Consider the following 15,165-nt stretch of genomic DNA (forward strand, 5'->3'; position numbering starts at 1 on the left):
AGCCTGCCCTGGCAGCAATGATTTCCCTGCACTGTGTGAATTTGTTTTCAGAAATGTCTGTTTTGAGTTTGTTGAGGAGTCCACAACTTGGTCCAAAGCCAGGAGCAGCTGTGAAAAGCAAGGAGGGGAACTCCTGAAGGTGATGAACAACCCAATAAAAATCTTCCTGAAGAGCCTCACCAAAGAGAGAAACATCAGCAACTTCACCTGGTGGCTGGGGAAGGGGGTCGCGGGAGTGTACCAGGGACCTGACAGAAGTGAGTAAAACACACACTCACAACATTTATTTTGTTGTTGCTTTTTCCCTCCTTTTTTCTCTTTTTAATTTTTAATGTATTGTTGGGTTGTGATCCCCCAGATAAAATCTTATCTTATCCTTAAATCCAGCAGTCTATTGGAGACCTCCTGTCACATGCAGAGTTGAAGCAAAGGCTCTTTGACAGAATTAATCATCAGAGGCTGCGTAGCTGAAGGTTATTCAATATTTCAAAGAGAAATCGGCACAAAGTGCACAGTGCCACAAAATTATATCATGACCTAAGGGAGGTTCCCGACTTTCTTTGGCACTGAGTGAGACTGCATTTCATTTGAAATTTAACCAAATAAGACAAACTTCTCAAATGCCTCAGTGTTAAATGCTGTCTGAGCACAAACTGCAGTACAAGAGCTTTGCCGGCATACAGTAAAAAAATTAGCAGCCCCCTGTTTAATTATATGTAAACTGTATATGTAAATTCTGCCTACAGTATAGCTAGCACTTACACTTTGTAACATATGTGTTTACAGAAATAAAATTATTTCTAGTGCTAAAAATTAGTCCATCAACATTTAATTAAAGGACAGCAAAGCTCAGTTTGATGGATGGACTTTTTCACTGTCTTTTGAAATTTTAAAATCTAATAAATCTGAAAAATAATTGACAGATTAATGGATTGATTGATTGATTGTTCCAGCCCTAATAGTTTTGTTGTCTTCTTTGGGTTTATGGTACTGCAATTGCAGCTCCTGTACCAAAAAGTTAGATCTCCTAATGGTGTGTCGGTGTGTGTTTATGTGCAGAAAATGTTGCCGTTTCAAAGGACAACTGCATTTACATGAAGCTGCGTCCTCTTCAGCTCTTCATAGCATCTGACTGCAACCAGAGACGAGGCTTCCTTTGCACCCACAGTACGCAACAACAGCTTCCTGATCACTGCTTTAACTTCGACCTCTCTTCCTTTTTTCCCTTCCTTCTTCTCTGTCTTTCTTTCTTCCTCTCTCCTTGCATTCCTGACAACTGATTAAAGTTTTTTACGGTTTTCTTTCACTTCATATGCAATATGCTGATTCTTAAAAGTGTCATTATTGTTTTAAAGATTTGTGGTCCTCATCAAACACAAAGGTATGAGACACATCTCACAGTTAGTAAGAAGCCTTCTAGACTCAGTTTTCATGTTAGTTTTCTTTGTAATTTGTTTCATCTGTTTCCTCTGCAGAAGACAGTCGTGTCCAGTCATGGGACCAGAGCCCGTAAGTGAGACTGAAACTTTATGTGATGAAAGTGAAGAAGTGAAGGACAGAAGTCATAAAACTGAGTTTCTGCCTCTCATTCTCTGCTTCTCAAACACACTTTGATCACAGGTCTCAAAAGGGATCAAGAGGGCATGCGTTTGCATGTTGGAGACATTGACAGACTTCTCCAGGTGAGAGATGCCTCATTAATATTACATACAGACTGTTTGACCCATGAATCACGAGGACTTTTCAATAGTACAATAATGGCCTTTTGCTTATTATACCTCAAAGTTCACAAGTGTTGTTTTTCTAATGCAGGAAGCAGATAAAGAACTAACGCGAATGGAATTAACAGGAGGGGAGCCGACAGATGACAACAGGGTGGGTACCTTCATGTTGGAAAGCCTGCGGAATGTATTCCATTGATGCACTGATGACGGTGGCTCCCCTGGTGCCCCCATGTTTGAAAAAGACACTGCAAACATGCCCCTTTAGTTGCTCCCATGGTAGATAAAACACAATGAAGTGCCCTCTGTGGTGGCCCAGTGTGCAAAAAAACATGACAAAGTGCACTCCAGGGTGCCCTTCAAGTGGAGTAAATTTGATTAAGTCCCTTTAAAGGTGCCCTTCCTATACTGAAGACATGATGCAGTACCATATATAAATGGTTAAATACTTTCCTTCCTTTTCCTTATTACAGAGCTGTAGTTATACTGACTTACATAATAAAACACTTCTAATCTGGACTTCCTCTGCACTGGAGCCCCACCTCATGCAGCTGGTGCTCTTTTGATTTTTTTTTTTCACCCCTGCCCCTCAGACCACCTGAATCTGCAACTGCATCATTGTAACTGTCCTGACACATCAGATGTGTTGTCCGTTTTTCCCTTTCATAGGACAAATTCATTCAATATTTGTTGGAGGGCACAAGAAAACTGACTCCAGAATTCGCTTTGCAAAACAACGTCACAATCAGTCGCATCATCAACTGTAGCACCGGCATCCTCCTGCTCTCATTGAAAAAATGTGACATCGACGTTAACCCAAACCCTACGGTGAGCTCAGAAGAATGTGCAACTGTGGCAGCTTTAAGCAATCATACAGGTTTTGTCGTCATTATAGCTGTTACAGTGAGGTGATGATGCTTTTTTCCCTCTCCAGTCTTTGTTTGAGGATATCTTTGAGATCTTTCGGGCAGTTTCTTTGCTGCTGGGTTTGGCTACCACAGAGACATTTATTATCAGGCACCCAAGAGGCGTTATCTATCAGAGCAGGTTGGGATTTTTCTTTTTTCATTTTTAACCATATAGATATGAGAGCAATTACATGTTAAAACAGAACATTCCAAATTTTATGTCCCTCTACCCAGTCACTCACCTGCTGACCTCAGCAATGCGGTGCTGGGTTCAGAGAGAGATGGTGCGTTCATCAGACTCCCCTCATATTCAGCACTTGAGGCTCAGCTTGGAAAGCACAGCAGAATCATCTCTCAGGTATGTGTGTGTTATAATCATGTGTTTGCTTCATCGCAGTCATCTGCAGCCCTTTAAACAGACCTTGTTTCCCTCTCAGATGGCTACATTCTCAGAGAATCCTCATCCGTCTGACGACAACATCTCTGGGACTCTCTGCAGCCTTTTGCTTAGTGACGGAGCCTCAGACATAACGCTGGCAAACCTGACAGAGATGATAGAGGTACAGACAAATGTTTTGAATGCAAGCAAAGGAAAAGCAAAGGTGATACAGAACACTGTGCATCACATACAACAAGTCAACATTACGGTGCCTCCACTGGGTCAGTCAATTCGAAATGGCAGTAGTGAGAGACACGTTTCACATACATCCAGGAAATAACCAGTTTTGTTAGAGCGACTGCACAGAGAGTGAAGCTCCTCACTGGAAGGTGAAAAGAAAGCAGTTACTGACTCCTTGTTTATCACAGCACTTAGCACACAACGGTGTACACCCCTCCCAGATCAACAGTGGAGTTAGCAGTAACAAGCAACACAAAACAGAAGCATTGGGGGGAAAAGGTGGGAAATGTACGACTACTACTATTAAGATTGAATAAGGTCTTTTTTTGTTAGTGCATAATGTATATGGTCAGAAAAAATAAGAAAATATGAAATTAGATAAGATAAGATTAGATAAGACAAGATAAAAATTTATCCCCAGCCGGGGAAATTTGGGATACAATTAAAAAACAATTTATATAACGTAATCATATTAGAGATACAAGAGATATGTGTATATTAGTAGAGTAAATGCTATTGTAAGCTACTAGATCAAAGTCAGCTCATTATTATTTTCATATTGCTTTTCATTAAAAATTGACTCTTTGGTTACTGTAGTTTACACAATCCAGAGAAATTGAAACTCACCGTCTTTTTTTTTTTGTCTATCTCTTCTTAACTGTACGGCTAAAGATCTTTGATTTATTTCTGGCTTGATTAACATATATGTACTTAAGGTTGATTGTTTTCTCTGGTTTCTCCAGATCTTCATGCCTCATCCAAATGCTTCAACAGTCATTAATAGTACCGTTGTGTTGGAGGAAAACACCTCTGCGCTTACATCAATCAACGTCTCGGACCCTACAGCGACCGTATTCTTCACCGTGGAGCCGAGCACCAATGTGTCGCTGCTTCTTCGGTTGTCTCAAGGGTCACCTCCTAACGACACATACTTCAGCAACACAACCATCCTGAGCCAAACGGGTAACTGTTACCACAAGCAGGCATTAATCTATTCCTGCATGCCCTGACCTCTGATCAAAAAGTGCTAACAGACACCAATTTACTATGGTTTGTTTCACATGCTATTGCTCACTTCTCTCATGTATTGATACTCACCGGCCACTGATCCAACACGGCAGCTCTGCCATAACTTCTACTATTATTGAGGTCATAGTAGGTGGTGGTGGTGCATTACATTACAAGGGGTTTCTAATATTCTGTCTCTCTTGTGCATGTGAATGGGGTGGACAAATAATTGGGAACATGTGGTCTACTTCAACACAACTGCAAACTATAACGTCAGTAATAAACATGCAGTTAAATTAATATATCTCTGACCGTGTCAATCGAAGCTGAACATTACCATCAGAATTTATGGCTGAGGTTGTTGTATTGGATCGCATTAGGGTTGTACAAGTGTGCCTAATGAAGTGGCTGGTGAGCGTGTGTCAAATGGACAAACTGTATTTATTAAGCTAATTTTTGCAATAGGAGGCTATCGCTGGACGATAACCCCAGACATGTTACAGCGGACTCCTGGAGTCTGGTACGTTGACACCAGACTCTTCAATTCCACTTGGGAGAGAGGCCTGACGCTGAGGATCACTTCCTTTGTCAGCAAGTGCTTGTACTGGAGCATAGAGAAGGAGACATGGAGCACTGAAGGCTGCCAGGTGAGTTTCCACCTGGATTAACTCTGATATTGCATGTACGGCAACTACTACTACTACTACTACAACCACCGGCACCAGTAGCTGCATATCAGACACTGATGTGGTCTGTTTGTCTCAGGTGGGAGAGAAGAGCACCCCAGAGCAAGCGCAGTGTCTGTGTAACCACCTCACTCTCTTTGGGAGCTCCGTCATTGTGATGCCGAACTACGTGGACGTATCTCGCACGACAGAGCTGTTTGCTACCGTGTCTGAGAACTACGTGGTGCTGGCACTGCTGTGCACTTTCTTCGGCCTGTACCTGATCACTCTGCTGTGGGCCTGCTATGCTGACCGCAGGTCACGCTCTAAGGTCAGTCTCTCCAGACTCATAAAACAGCTCCTTATGTCAGTGTTTTTCATATTGTATTATTAATTTAAGTGTGAGGTGTTGCAGTATTATCATGTACGGACAATTCAGCTACACATTAGAAAAGAATGTATTCTTTTCTTAATCATGAACTTATAAGCAAATCATTTCCCAATATTAAGCCGTATTGACCTGCATAGGGTCCTTTTTTAGAATGGTAGATATTCTGTTTGGAAATGAAACTATTTGTATTCACTCCAGTGCCCAAATATAGCAGTTCCTGCCAACACATTCATATTTGTGCACCACAATCTTCTATGTTGAACTGTACAGAGGAAGATGACTCTGCTGGAGGACAATCACCCAGGTGCTCTGTACAACTATCTGATTAGCGTCCAGACTGGCCATCGCAAGAATGCTGGGACTACTGCCAATGTAAGAGTTTTCTTTAATTCACAGAATTATTTATTTTTAATTTTTCTAGCAGAGAGCTGAATAAGCTAATAGACTTATCATGTTACTGAGGGTGCCGTACATCTGGGCATACTGCATGTTTAAGTGGTGTATACTTTAGATTAATGTATTTTTTCCTACCTTTCAGCAGATTCAGTTCAAGTTAAAATATGAATCTAGCTGACGTTCAACATTTAAGCACCATATTGGCATGACAATGATGGCAACAAGTAAACACAGACATTGTGAAAAAGATAATGCAAATGAAGCCTCCTTGAAGGATATGAAACGGTAATGAGGTGCTTATATGAACTGTCCTCACAGCCAGTTCAAACAAGATGAACGATCAAAGCAAGCAAAATGCATGACTAAAAGCGCCTGACTATTGTTTTCAGACAGACTTGAAAAATAGATAATAATAATAAAAAAGATAATAATAAAGTTGTTTTCCACAACTTTAGACTCACAAGTCTTGGATGCTAGAACTCCCCACCAACACTTGAATGCATCAGAATGGTGGACCCAGCCACTTACAATAATAACTACCATACAGAGATGTAATAACCACATTAGAATACATTGCTGAAAAACCATAGATAAAATTTAGGTAAAAGGTAAAGGTAAAATTTGGTTTGTGTGTGTGTGTGTGTGTGTGTGTACATATATATATATACACACACACACCAACACTAGTGTGGTCTGTCTTTTACTCGGTCTTGGCTCAGGACACTGATGTGTTGTGTAAGCACAAGTGTTTCTGTCCTCCTGTAGGTGACAGTGAAGCTGAGTGGCTCAGAGGGGGAGAGTGACATACACAACCTCACAGATCCAGACAAGCCTGTGTTCGAGAGAGGAGCTGTTGATATGTTTCTGCTGGCCACACCCTTCCCACTGGGAGACGTGCGAAACCTCAGACTGCAGCATGACAACTCTGGAGGTCGCCCATCATGGTACTACTGAGCATACTTCAGTAGCAATTAATGCATCTAATATTACTGCGAAGAAAAAAGTCAGTTCCCACACACACGCTTAGGAGCTCTGTATTGATTTATTTAAACATTTCAGTCACAAGGATTTCTGTCAATACATAAACAAACAATTCCTTAGTGGCATATATACAAGGCATAGCCCAGTTATACAATATATGTGTGATGTCCATGTTACCGTCTCCTCCTCCTCCTTGTCCACCGCAGCTATTTTAAAATGACATAATTTGTTTTGAAACCAGTACACGTGTAGTTTATTGCAGCTTTATGGGATTTTTAGATTCTACCTTGAAGTGATATTTAGACAGTTGTGTGTTTTTTTTGGTTTGGATTGATTCATCTGACCCGGTGGATAATTGCTGGGTGTCAGTGTCAGCCTGTTAACAGGGTTGTTAGAGCTGTGTACAGGTAGGGGTTATTGCCTCTCTGCAGGACAGTTCGCTTGCTTCTTCACTGTGACACATCAAAATGTCAGGAGAGCCTCATCGTTTAGCACTACCTTGTTATCACCTCTTGTTAAATACCGCTCTAAGCCGACAGTACACACGCACAGGCTTTGGTGGAGAATAGATCTGAGCTATAGTGTCACAGAAGATCGGTCATAAAGAAACATATAGAGTACTGTTGTGCTTCCAATAAAATACTATGACCAATGCAGCATAGGGGTTGATGCTGTCCTGACTAATGATATGATAAATATATCGTGGTTTGCTTTACAAAATTGTAATTCTTTAACATTGACTTTGGCTGCAGGCAAGAAACCTCTGCCTACAGTATATGGAAATTTCAAACGAAATACATAACAGGCATAATATGCAAATTGAATGCTTTCCGTATAATGCCATTTGGTGCTCCCAGTTTAGCTGAAATATATCGAACATTTGCATTTCACGCATGCACATATGGTGAATGTATAATGTTGTTGCCTTATGAATTTCCCTTATGAAAAGGTACATAAACAAGGTGACCATACAAGACCTCCAGACCCGACAGGTGTGGCACTTCCTCTGTGACTGCTGGCTGAGCGCTGACCGTGGAGACGGAATGACCAAGAAAACCTTCAATGCTGCAAAGAACAACGAGATTGCCAGCTTCAGGTCAGAGCTGGACCACTTTACGCTGCTGAAACGAACCCACTCAGCTCTCGGTTTATAAGTGTTTCTGCTGGGTTTCTGTCTCTGTCAGGAATATTTTCCAGAGCAGAACGTCGACTGGCTTCAGGGATGAACACATCTGGGTGTCCATAGTGGATCCTCCCTCTCGTAGTCCGTTCACTCGTGCCCAGAGGGTCTCTTGCTGCATGAGCCTGCTCCTCTGCACCATGGCCATCAATATCGCCTTCTGGAACATTCCTACAGATGAGGACTCGCCAGTACTCTTCTCGTTGGGTGAATTGCAGTCTTTAAAAGTCTGTTTCTTAGCTTTATGACCTAAAAAAATCAAGGGTATGTAGAATGTAAGGTGAATTGCACAACAAACCCACAGTGTAGCAAGAAAGTTTGATCGTGAACAATTAATGATTATCTGAAATGTAATATAATGAGATGCTTTCTTCAGGATGTTAAGTTTTGGGAAAGTTCAAAAGGCTGAAGCCAGTATATGAGCTGGAGTGGAAGGTGTCTTTGGCTTGTTTGTAAATATATCGTATTATCTCCAACACGTCTGCTTCCACATGTGCAACTGAGGCTCGATGGAGGCGTCAGCACAGCTTTACAGCAAAAAATAAATAGAGCATGTGTGCAATGAGATCATCAATCACCTTTTGACCTGCTTGTTGCCTTTTGGAGGTCACAGCTGGTTGAATATGCATGCAAGTAGCATCACTAATACTGCTGCACAAGTACACATGTGAGCGTGTGTAACCAGAAACTCTGCGGTGTCAGCTAGAATTATTCACAATATGGATAAACTGTGCAGATTTTTGGGGTTCTTTGTTTTCATTGGTTTTTTGAGAAGCACCTCATGCAGCTGTGTAGTGTCTCACTCACATTGGTTTAGCAGAATGTAGATTGTCCACAGGAGGGAGCTGTTTAGTCGGTCTTAGACCAGCAGCAAACCTTCAGATGTACACATGTCGCCACCTGCAGGCAAAAGAAAGTAACATTAAGTCAAACACAAACACCACCTTCAGGCTATGTTGCAGCAGTTGTTTTCTTTGTGCATCTGCATGTGTGCTAAGATTTAACATTTTACACTTGTGCTACCTGTTAGCTAAAATGAAATAATACATATTAATGGATCACTATCTGATATGTTAAATGTAATAAATATTAATAGAGATACATATTTTTTTACACATATATGAACCTGGAAATGGATTAAGCTTTTTATTTTCTAATTTCATTTTTTTTTTAAGAAAATTAAACATGAGATATTCAGCAATATTCAGCATATACCAATATACCAGTTCAGCATAATAGTAATATTCAGCACCAAACACAAAGTCAGCCGACATTTCTAATTTCCTTAAATTCTTTTGAATTTTCTTTCTTGGACAAGTCTGATCAGGACCCCTTCCTCTTAAAAGTAACCAGGAGGACAGAGGACATGCAGTGACACACAGAGCACTGTTGAAGCTCAGTATTTAGTTGAAAAATCACAGTCGCAGACACACAAACTGTAACTAGAAATAAAAAAAAGCTTCAAATAGCTGCAACACTCAATGCTCTGCGAATGCAAGTGCAAATGTCAAAATCTCAAAAGTAGATACTTTCTTGCCTGTAGATGGCGCTCTCAGGTATGTCTACATCTGCAGCTCTAAACTTGCTTCTTTTTGGTTTTTTGACACATGACCTTTTAAGCCAATGTAGTAAACTTATAAGCAAACAGCTGCTTATTACACATCTAGCAGATGCAGTCAGCGTTAGCTTTCATTTGGAGTCGTGTTTCTGGCCACCTGTAGAATACTTTTAGCTCTGTTTTGCTCTCCACCAACCCCTGAGGGAAATATCTGCTTCTTTCAGCTGCCAGATGTTCCACAATATTCAGCAGCTATATGTGTTTGTGAGCTGTTTGGAGTTGGACAGGTAGTCAGTTTGTCAGAGCTTTAATGAGGTTGAGGAGAGCCATAAAACTAGATGTGTGATTGGATGATCTTCTCTTGGTCTGGTGTCAGTTGCTTCTCATCATCGAAACTGTGTCCTTTTTTTCTCTCTCTCTTTAGGTTCTTTGCAAATCACCTGGCAGGAGGTCATGGTGGGGGTAGAGAGTGGCCTACTCATGTTCCCAATCAACATCCTCATCATCACCATCTTCCGAAGCATCAGACCTCGCATAATTTCAAAATCTCAAAAAGGCGACTCTGAGGGGAACTCGAGACCACCCGCAATTACCATACCAAGTATTCTGAAGGTGTGTTTTGCACTTGCGCTTGTGTGACTGGTTTTGTGCATTGTCCTTCAATGCCTCATCATGCCACAGTAACACTAAGTGCTTTGCGTGGCTTTGACTTCTACTGTATAATAAAGCATATGTACTCTTGCTTTTCTCCTAGGATACAGAGGAAGTGATTTCTTTGGTGAGCAGAAGTCAGAGGAACAAGATGTCAGAGGTGCACAAGCTGGAGTCCATCGCTGACCTCTGCCCTGCCTTGGACAGAGTGCATGAATTCATTCATCTTATGCAAGGTATTAATTTATTTATTTATTCATTTATCTATTTTTACAGAAAAACGGCAGTGTACTACCTCCTGTTAGCCTGACTCGATAAAAGGACAAAGTGTTTTCTGTACTGTACAATTAAATGAAGTTGCAGCTAACGAGAAGAGCATTATACAGTCACGAAGAATGAGACAGAGCAAGTTGATGACAAAGACAGTCACACCAAAGTGTCCTAACACAGGCACAGGTATTTCCTGATGCAATAAAGGTTTCAAGGATAACACTGCAGACAATGTACATTTCTGTCAACACGGGTGCGTCTCTCAACACTCTCCAGCTTCCCCAGTCTGTCTTTCGCTCTCAGAGAAAAACAATTACATGCTGGTATGTGTGTCACCTGATCAAAGGGGAGAGTGAGAGTGACCCCCACTGGGTGTACTGCAGCAAGTTCCTCCTGGCCGGTCTCTGTCACCTCATGATGTGCTTGGAGAGAATGGATGGAAAGAACTTCCCGAGTCCATACGAGTACCAGCAGACCCTCAACGTCACCAACCTGCTGGTTCGCAAGGCTGAGATGGTCTTCTCTAGCCACTTGGCCTACTGGTCAGCACACCAGCCAACACACAAACACACAGTGGTGCAAAGTAACTAAGTATATTTAATCAAATACTGCACTTAAGTAGAATTTTGTGGTACTTGTACTATTTGATGCTACTTTTACCCTACTACAGTTCAGAGGCTGATATGGCAATTTTTACTCCATTACATTTATCTGACAGCTTTAGTTACTTTTCAGTTTAAGATTTTGCAAAAACGTAAAAGTTAATCAAAATTAAGTGCATTATTTAAGATTAAACTAGTGGTTCTGTTTAAGGCTTATGAGCTGTTACAAAACACCACATCTTGTTTGGGCCCTTTGTCATATTTCACTTCTAAAAAAAGATTCTCCTCTAAACTTTTTAAAAGATTTTTAATTGCTGTTGGAGGCGAGAGCTAAAACTCCGCAATATAATTATATCTGCTTAGAGCAGAAACACCACTGGTTTTATTTACATCTTGTGTGCTGTCCTCTTTTGCCTCCGCTTGTTCCTTCGCTCACCTCTGCTCAGCCCACCTCCCGTGAGGAAGAAGGAGAAGTCGGCAGGCTGCTGGCTGCCCTGGTGGTGTGTGTTCCTGGGCTGGTTCCTGTTGCTCTCCATCAGTGGAGTGTCCACATTCTTCACCCTGCTGTACGGTTTTCAATACGGCAAAGAGAAGTCCATCAAGTGGGTCATGTCTCTGGGCCTCTCCCTTTTCCAGAGCATCTTTATACTCCAGCCTCTCAAGGTGGGTAAAGATGGGGAAACCGGGTGTGGAATAACACAATTTGTTCAAAAGATTTCTGTGTTTTTTATATTTATGTGTGTCAGGTATGCAGCATTTCTGAAAGAGTTCCTGTGGCTTGTTTTTGCTCACAGGTGATAGGCCTTGCTGTGGTTTTTGCCCTTCTGCTGAAACCTGTAGCTGTGGAGGAGACTGAAGAAATTGAGCAAGTGCTGTTGGGTAAGAAAAACATTGTGCAGGAAGTCTTACTAGAACAGGCTGGGGTGTACAGATTCCTCGATGTTTTTGTTCACTCTCACAACGTTGTTTTCAGATGTAGCAGAAATCTAAAAATCCACTGTACGCTGGTGAACATAAAGGAGCATTTAGCAGCTAAAGAGGAGTTGGTGCCGACCAAAACAGAGCTAAAAGAGAGCAAATATTGGACTTACATTTGCCACAAAGATGTAGCCCCATGTCTGGCGCATGTGTAAATAAGCAACTGTTTGCTAACATGTTCGCCTAATCAGCTTAAAAGGTGAAAAGATTTCAATGTTGTGTTCACAGTTTGCTTCTGCTGCCCCCAAGTGGCCAAAAAAAATCAGTTAGTGCAGGTTTAAATGTGCAATATGTAAGAATTTTAATTCAAAACAATGAAAAGTTTAATTAAATCATCAGCAGAATTTGAAGCTGAACAGTTTTGACGTTACATTAAAAAGGTCTATATATTGTGATGCAGAGATATCTACTGAAGTTAGCATGCTAACCAGCTAGCCCCAAACCATCCTTTCTTGTAATACCACTTTATACCTCAAGAGGTGAGAGTCTGATAGCATAGCTCAGGCCTCTGGAGGTGGGGCACTGGCCGAAGCCGGACCTCCCTCTCGCTCCTCTCCCTCTTCACACCTCTCCTGTCTCTGCGGTGTCTTCGTGGTCCCTGGAGTCCGGTCCAGCCTTGTTCACTGGGAGGCTGCTGATCCCAGCATTTCCAGCTGGGCCCCCTTCCCTGAGCTTGAAAACCTCCTCCTCCAAAGTTCCTGTCTCAGGGGTGAAACACCAATGCTCCCTCGGTGCTCCAAGCTCCCAGTCTGAGTCCGGACAGCTAGCTGCACGACTAATTGAGCAAACTAGCGATCAGCAGCTACAGTTAGCAGCCACTCTGGTGATACGCTGCCCCCTGTTTGTTTGGAGTATGAATTTAACAGATGGCAAATTCTTCCATATTGCATTTTTAAACCTAAGGAATGAATATCCAGTTTCAACACATTTAATTTGCTTCAAAGTAAAAATTTAGCTTTCACTTGAAACAAAAACTTTCATAAAATAAATATATAATATCTGTGACAACTGACATTTGGCAAACTAGCAAAAGCATCTGAGTGGAACCAGCCTTTTAGGATAAACCTGAGATGTTGCATTGCAAGATCTAAAAAAGAAGCCTCTAAATTTAATTTATCACATAAATTGTTTAGTCCAAACTACCTATGCATAATTCATGAGGCAGACAGAGGTATCCATTCCATTTTGTTTCAGGTTGACTGCAGAGAGCTGTTATGTAATGATGCATATGAAACAGTAAAAATATTTGCTTTGACAACTACAAACTAGTGGCCCTTTTAGTTTTCTGCTCCTCCCAAGTGACTTCTCTCTCTCTCTCTCTTAAGTGTATCAGTGCATCCATCCTTCAGTTAAAGAGAAGTTAAGTACTGTGAGCCTTACTGCACTGTCTTCTCCATTTTACAGAGCAACAAGACAAGTGTAGACGGTACTCTGGCAGGGACACGCTGTGAGGGAGCTGTGAGGGAGGTTAGCGGGATGAGATGTCTTCTCTGACGGGCCCGGGTGCAATCCACAGCGCCCTCGCTTCTTAAACACTCTTTTGCACTTATTGGAGGTTTTACTTTCTGAGCATAAAAATTGCATAACACATTCTGATGTTTTTGTATATGTACAGAATTTCCAGTGCCTCGGAAAGTTTTTTCTGAAATGGGTAATTAAATAATGTTCCTGCATGTTGAAGCATTGCTTTTTCAAGTAATTTACATGACGATGTTTGTGTGTATAAAGACTCTGGTTGCTTGTTCATCTGTGGATACGCTGTCAACGCGCAAAATTGGTAGAATCCATGTACAGCTTCTAAAGGCACTGAGGCAGGCTTGGATGGCAAACATCCAATAAAATAAATGTAATCAACAAGTAATGGAATAGAAGCCCTGCTAGGATGATTCAAAGTCTATATACATATTGATATAATTTGTTAATTTTAAGTTCAGCCAAATTCATTTGGGTTTTAGTGGACCATTAATATTCTAAATTATATTTCAATGGCTTGTACAAAAGGGGGAAATGTCTTGTTTTAGCATGAAAATGACTTGGCTCAAATAATTTGCTATCAGCAACTTTGGAAATATTGACATGGTCAGCATTCAAAGCAGCCTGTCAGCATGACTCATCATCACAGTGTCTGACGGCCAGCCATCGATTCTACGCCAACATGGACTTCCACTTTTAGAGAAGCGGGAAGACGCTTTTACGTAATTGCACATATGGGAGCCAATTATTAATTGATCACTTTTTTCATTTCACCTCCGTCACTGTAATACATGCTGAAGGTGCATGTCATGACTTTTCATCATACATGCCTGCTTCTGTGCTCTTCAGTCTGCCCTGCCTTTGAATGATTCATGTCGCAGACCTAACAACGTTCGTTCGAGTTCGTGCTTTTGGTTTGGGAATACGAGCAGGTCTGCAGACACGTCTTAGACCTTCTGTCCTTTTTTCTTAAATCAAAAACAACTGGTTTATTTATTGTTTTCATTTATTGATACTGTGTGTGTGGGCTCGAATTAACTCATCTCTATTAAATTCTGAATGTATTTAATCAATCAGTGACTTTTAATTGAATGAGCTGCAGTAGCTGATAAATCTGTAAACTAAAAACCACTGTTTTGTGCCTCATAGTCACTATTATTACTGGAATTATAATATACTCATTCATTTCAAATTTGCTTTTTCTCTCTGACAATCTTTCAGATAAACCAAGCTTCAGCATCAATATTTGTACACCTGGTTTACACTAAATACCTTTTGGGCACTAAATAGACATCTTCTTGCAGCTATTTTTGGTATAATCCACAATAATGTGTTTATATAAGTGGGTATTTATGGAATGTCATCCAGCCAACCATCTTCCGAAGCATTCGGCATTCTATAAGTTGTCCTTATAGAGTAGATACATACAGATGATTTATATTCTACTTATCACATCAAAACTAATATACAATGCCAGACTTTGACGGTCCATCTCTGACCTCACAAAGGACTCACAAAACCACTAACACAAATCCAGCTGGTCATTATTCCCTTTGCACAATGCGTCCTTTCAGTGGAATAACCTTTGAAAGTTCGTAAAAGAAACTATCCAGCAGCCATTCCAGCTCCGGTCAACAGCACACAACTCAATAAGTATCAGCAGCCCTCATTTTCTTCAAAGCACTTCAGCAGAGTTGCTCGACCCACATACACCACAGTGGTTCAGTAACTAAAAGCAAGGTGTGATGCGTTGATACCGCTGTG

General features: G+C 41.2%; 1 protein-coding gene across 1 annotated transcript; it reads left to right on the forward strand.

Moving 5' to 3' along the window:
- The first annotated feature begins 8 nt into the window (after positions 1–8).
- Positions 9–14,423, forward strand: pkd1l3 (polycystic kidney disease 1-like 3). The gene is made up of 23 exons (XM_041941346.1): positions 9–257; positions 1,060–1,167; positions 1,356–1,381; positions 1,476–1,509; positions 1,621–1,682; positions 1,813–1,875; positions 2,391–2,549; positions 2,656–2,768; positions 2,864–2,987; positions 3,067–3,189; positions 3,992–4,211; positions 4,722–4,903; positions 5,022–5,252; positions 5,583–5,684; positions 6,474–6,652; positions 7,639–7,785; positions 7,874–8,076; positions 9,852–10,039; positions 10,182–10,314; positions 10,695–10,890; positions 11,397–11,613; positions 11,745–11,829; positions 13,333–14,423. The coding sequence occupies exons 1-23, from the start codon at positions 143–145 to the stop codon at positions 13,377–13,379; spliced, it is 3,057 nt and encodes a 1,018-aa protein (XP_041797280.1). The 5' UTR covers positions 9–142; the 3' UTR covers positions 13,380–14,423.
- Positions 14,424–15,165: the final 742 nt, after the last annotated feature.

This window comes from Chelmon rostratus, chromosome 1 (genome assembly GCF_017976325.1).
Source record: "Chelmon rostratus isolate fCheRos1 chromosome 1, fCheRos1.pri, whole genome shotgun sequence".
Taxonomy (NCBI): Eukaryota; Metazoa; Chordata; class Actinopteri; order Chaetodontiformes; family Chaetodontidae; genus Chelmon; species Chelmon rostratus.

Bases quoted from the DNA above. Each gene is read 5' to 3' on its own strand.
- pkd1l3 (XM_041941346.1), top strand. From the start codon at position 143: ATGAACAACCCAATAAAAATCTTCCTGAAGAGCCTCACCAAAGAGAGA. The intron at 1,382-1,475 runs GTATGAGACACA...TTTCCTCTGCAG, and splicing joins GGTCCTCATCAAACACAAAG to AAGACAGTCGTGTCCAGTCA. The intron at 8,077-9,851 runs GTGAATTGCAGT...CTCTCTCTTTAG, and splicing joins GCCAGTACTCTTCTCGTTGG to GTTCTTTGCAAATCACCTGG.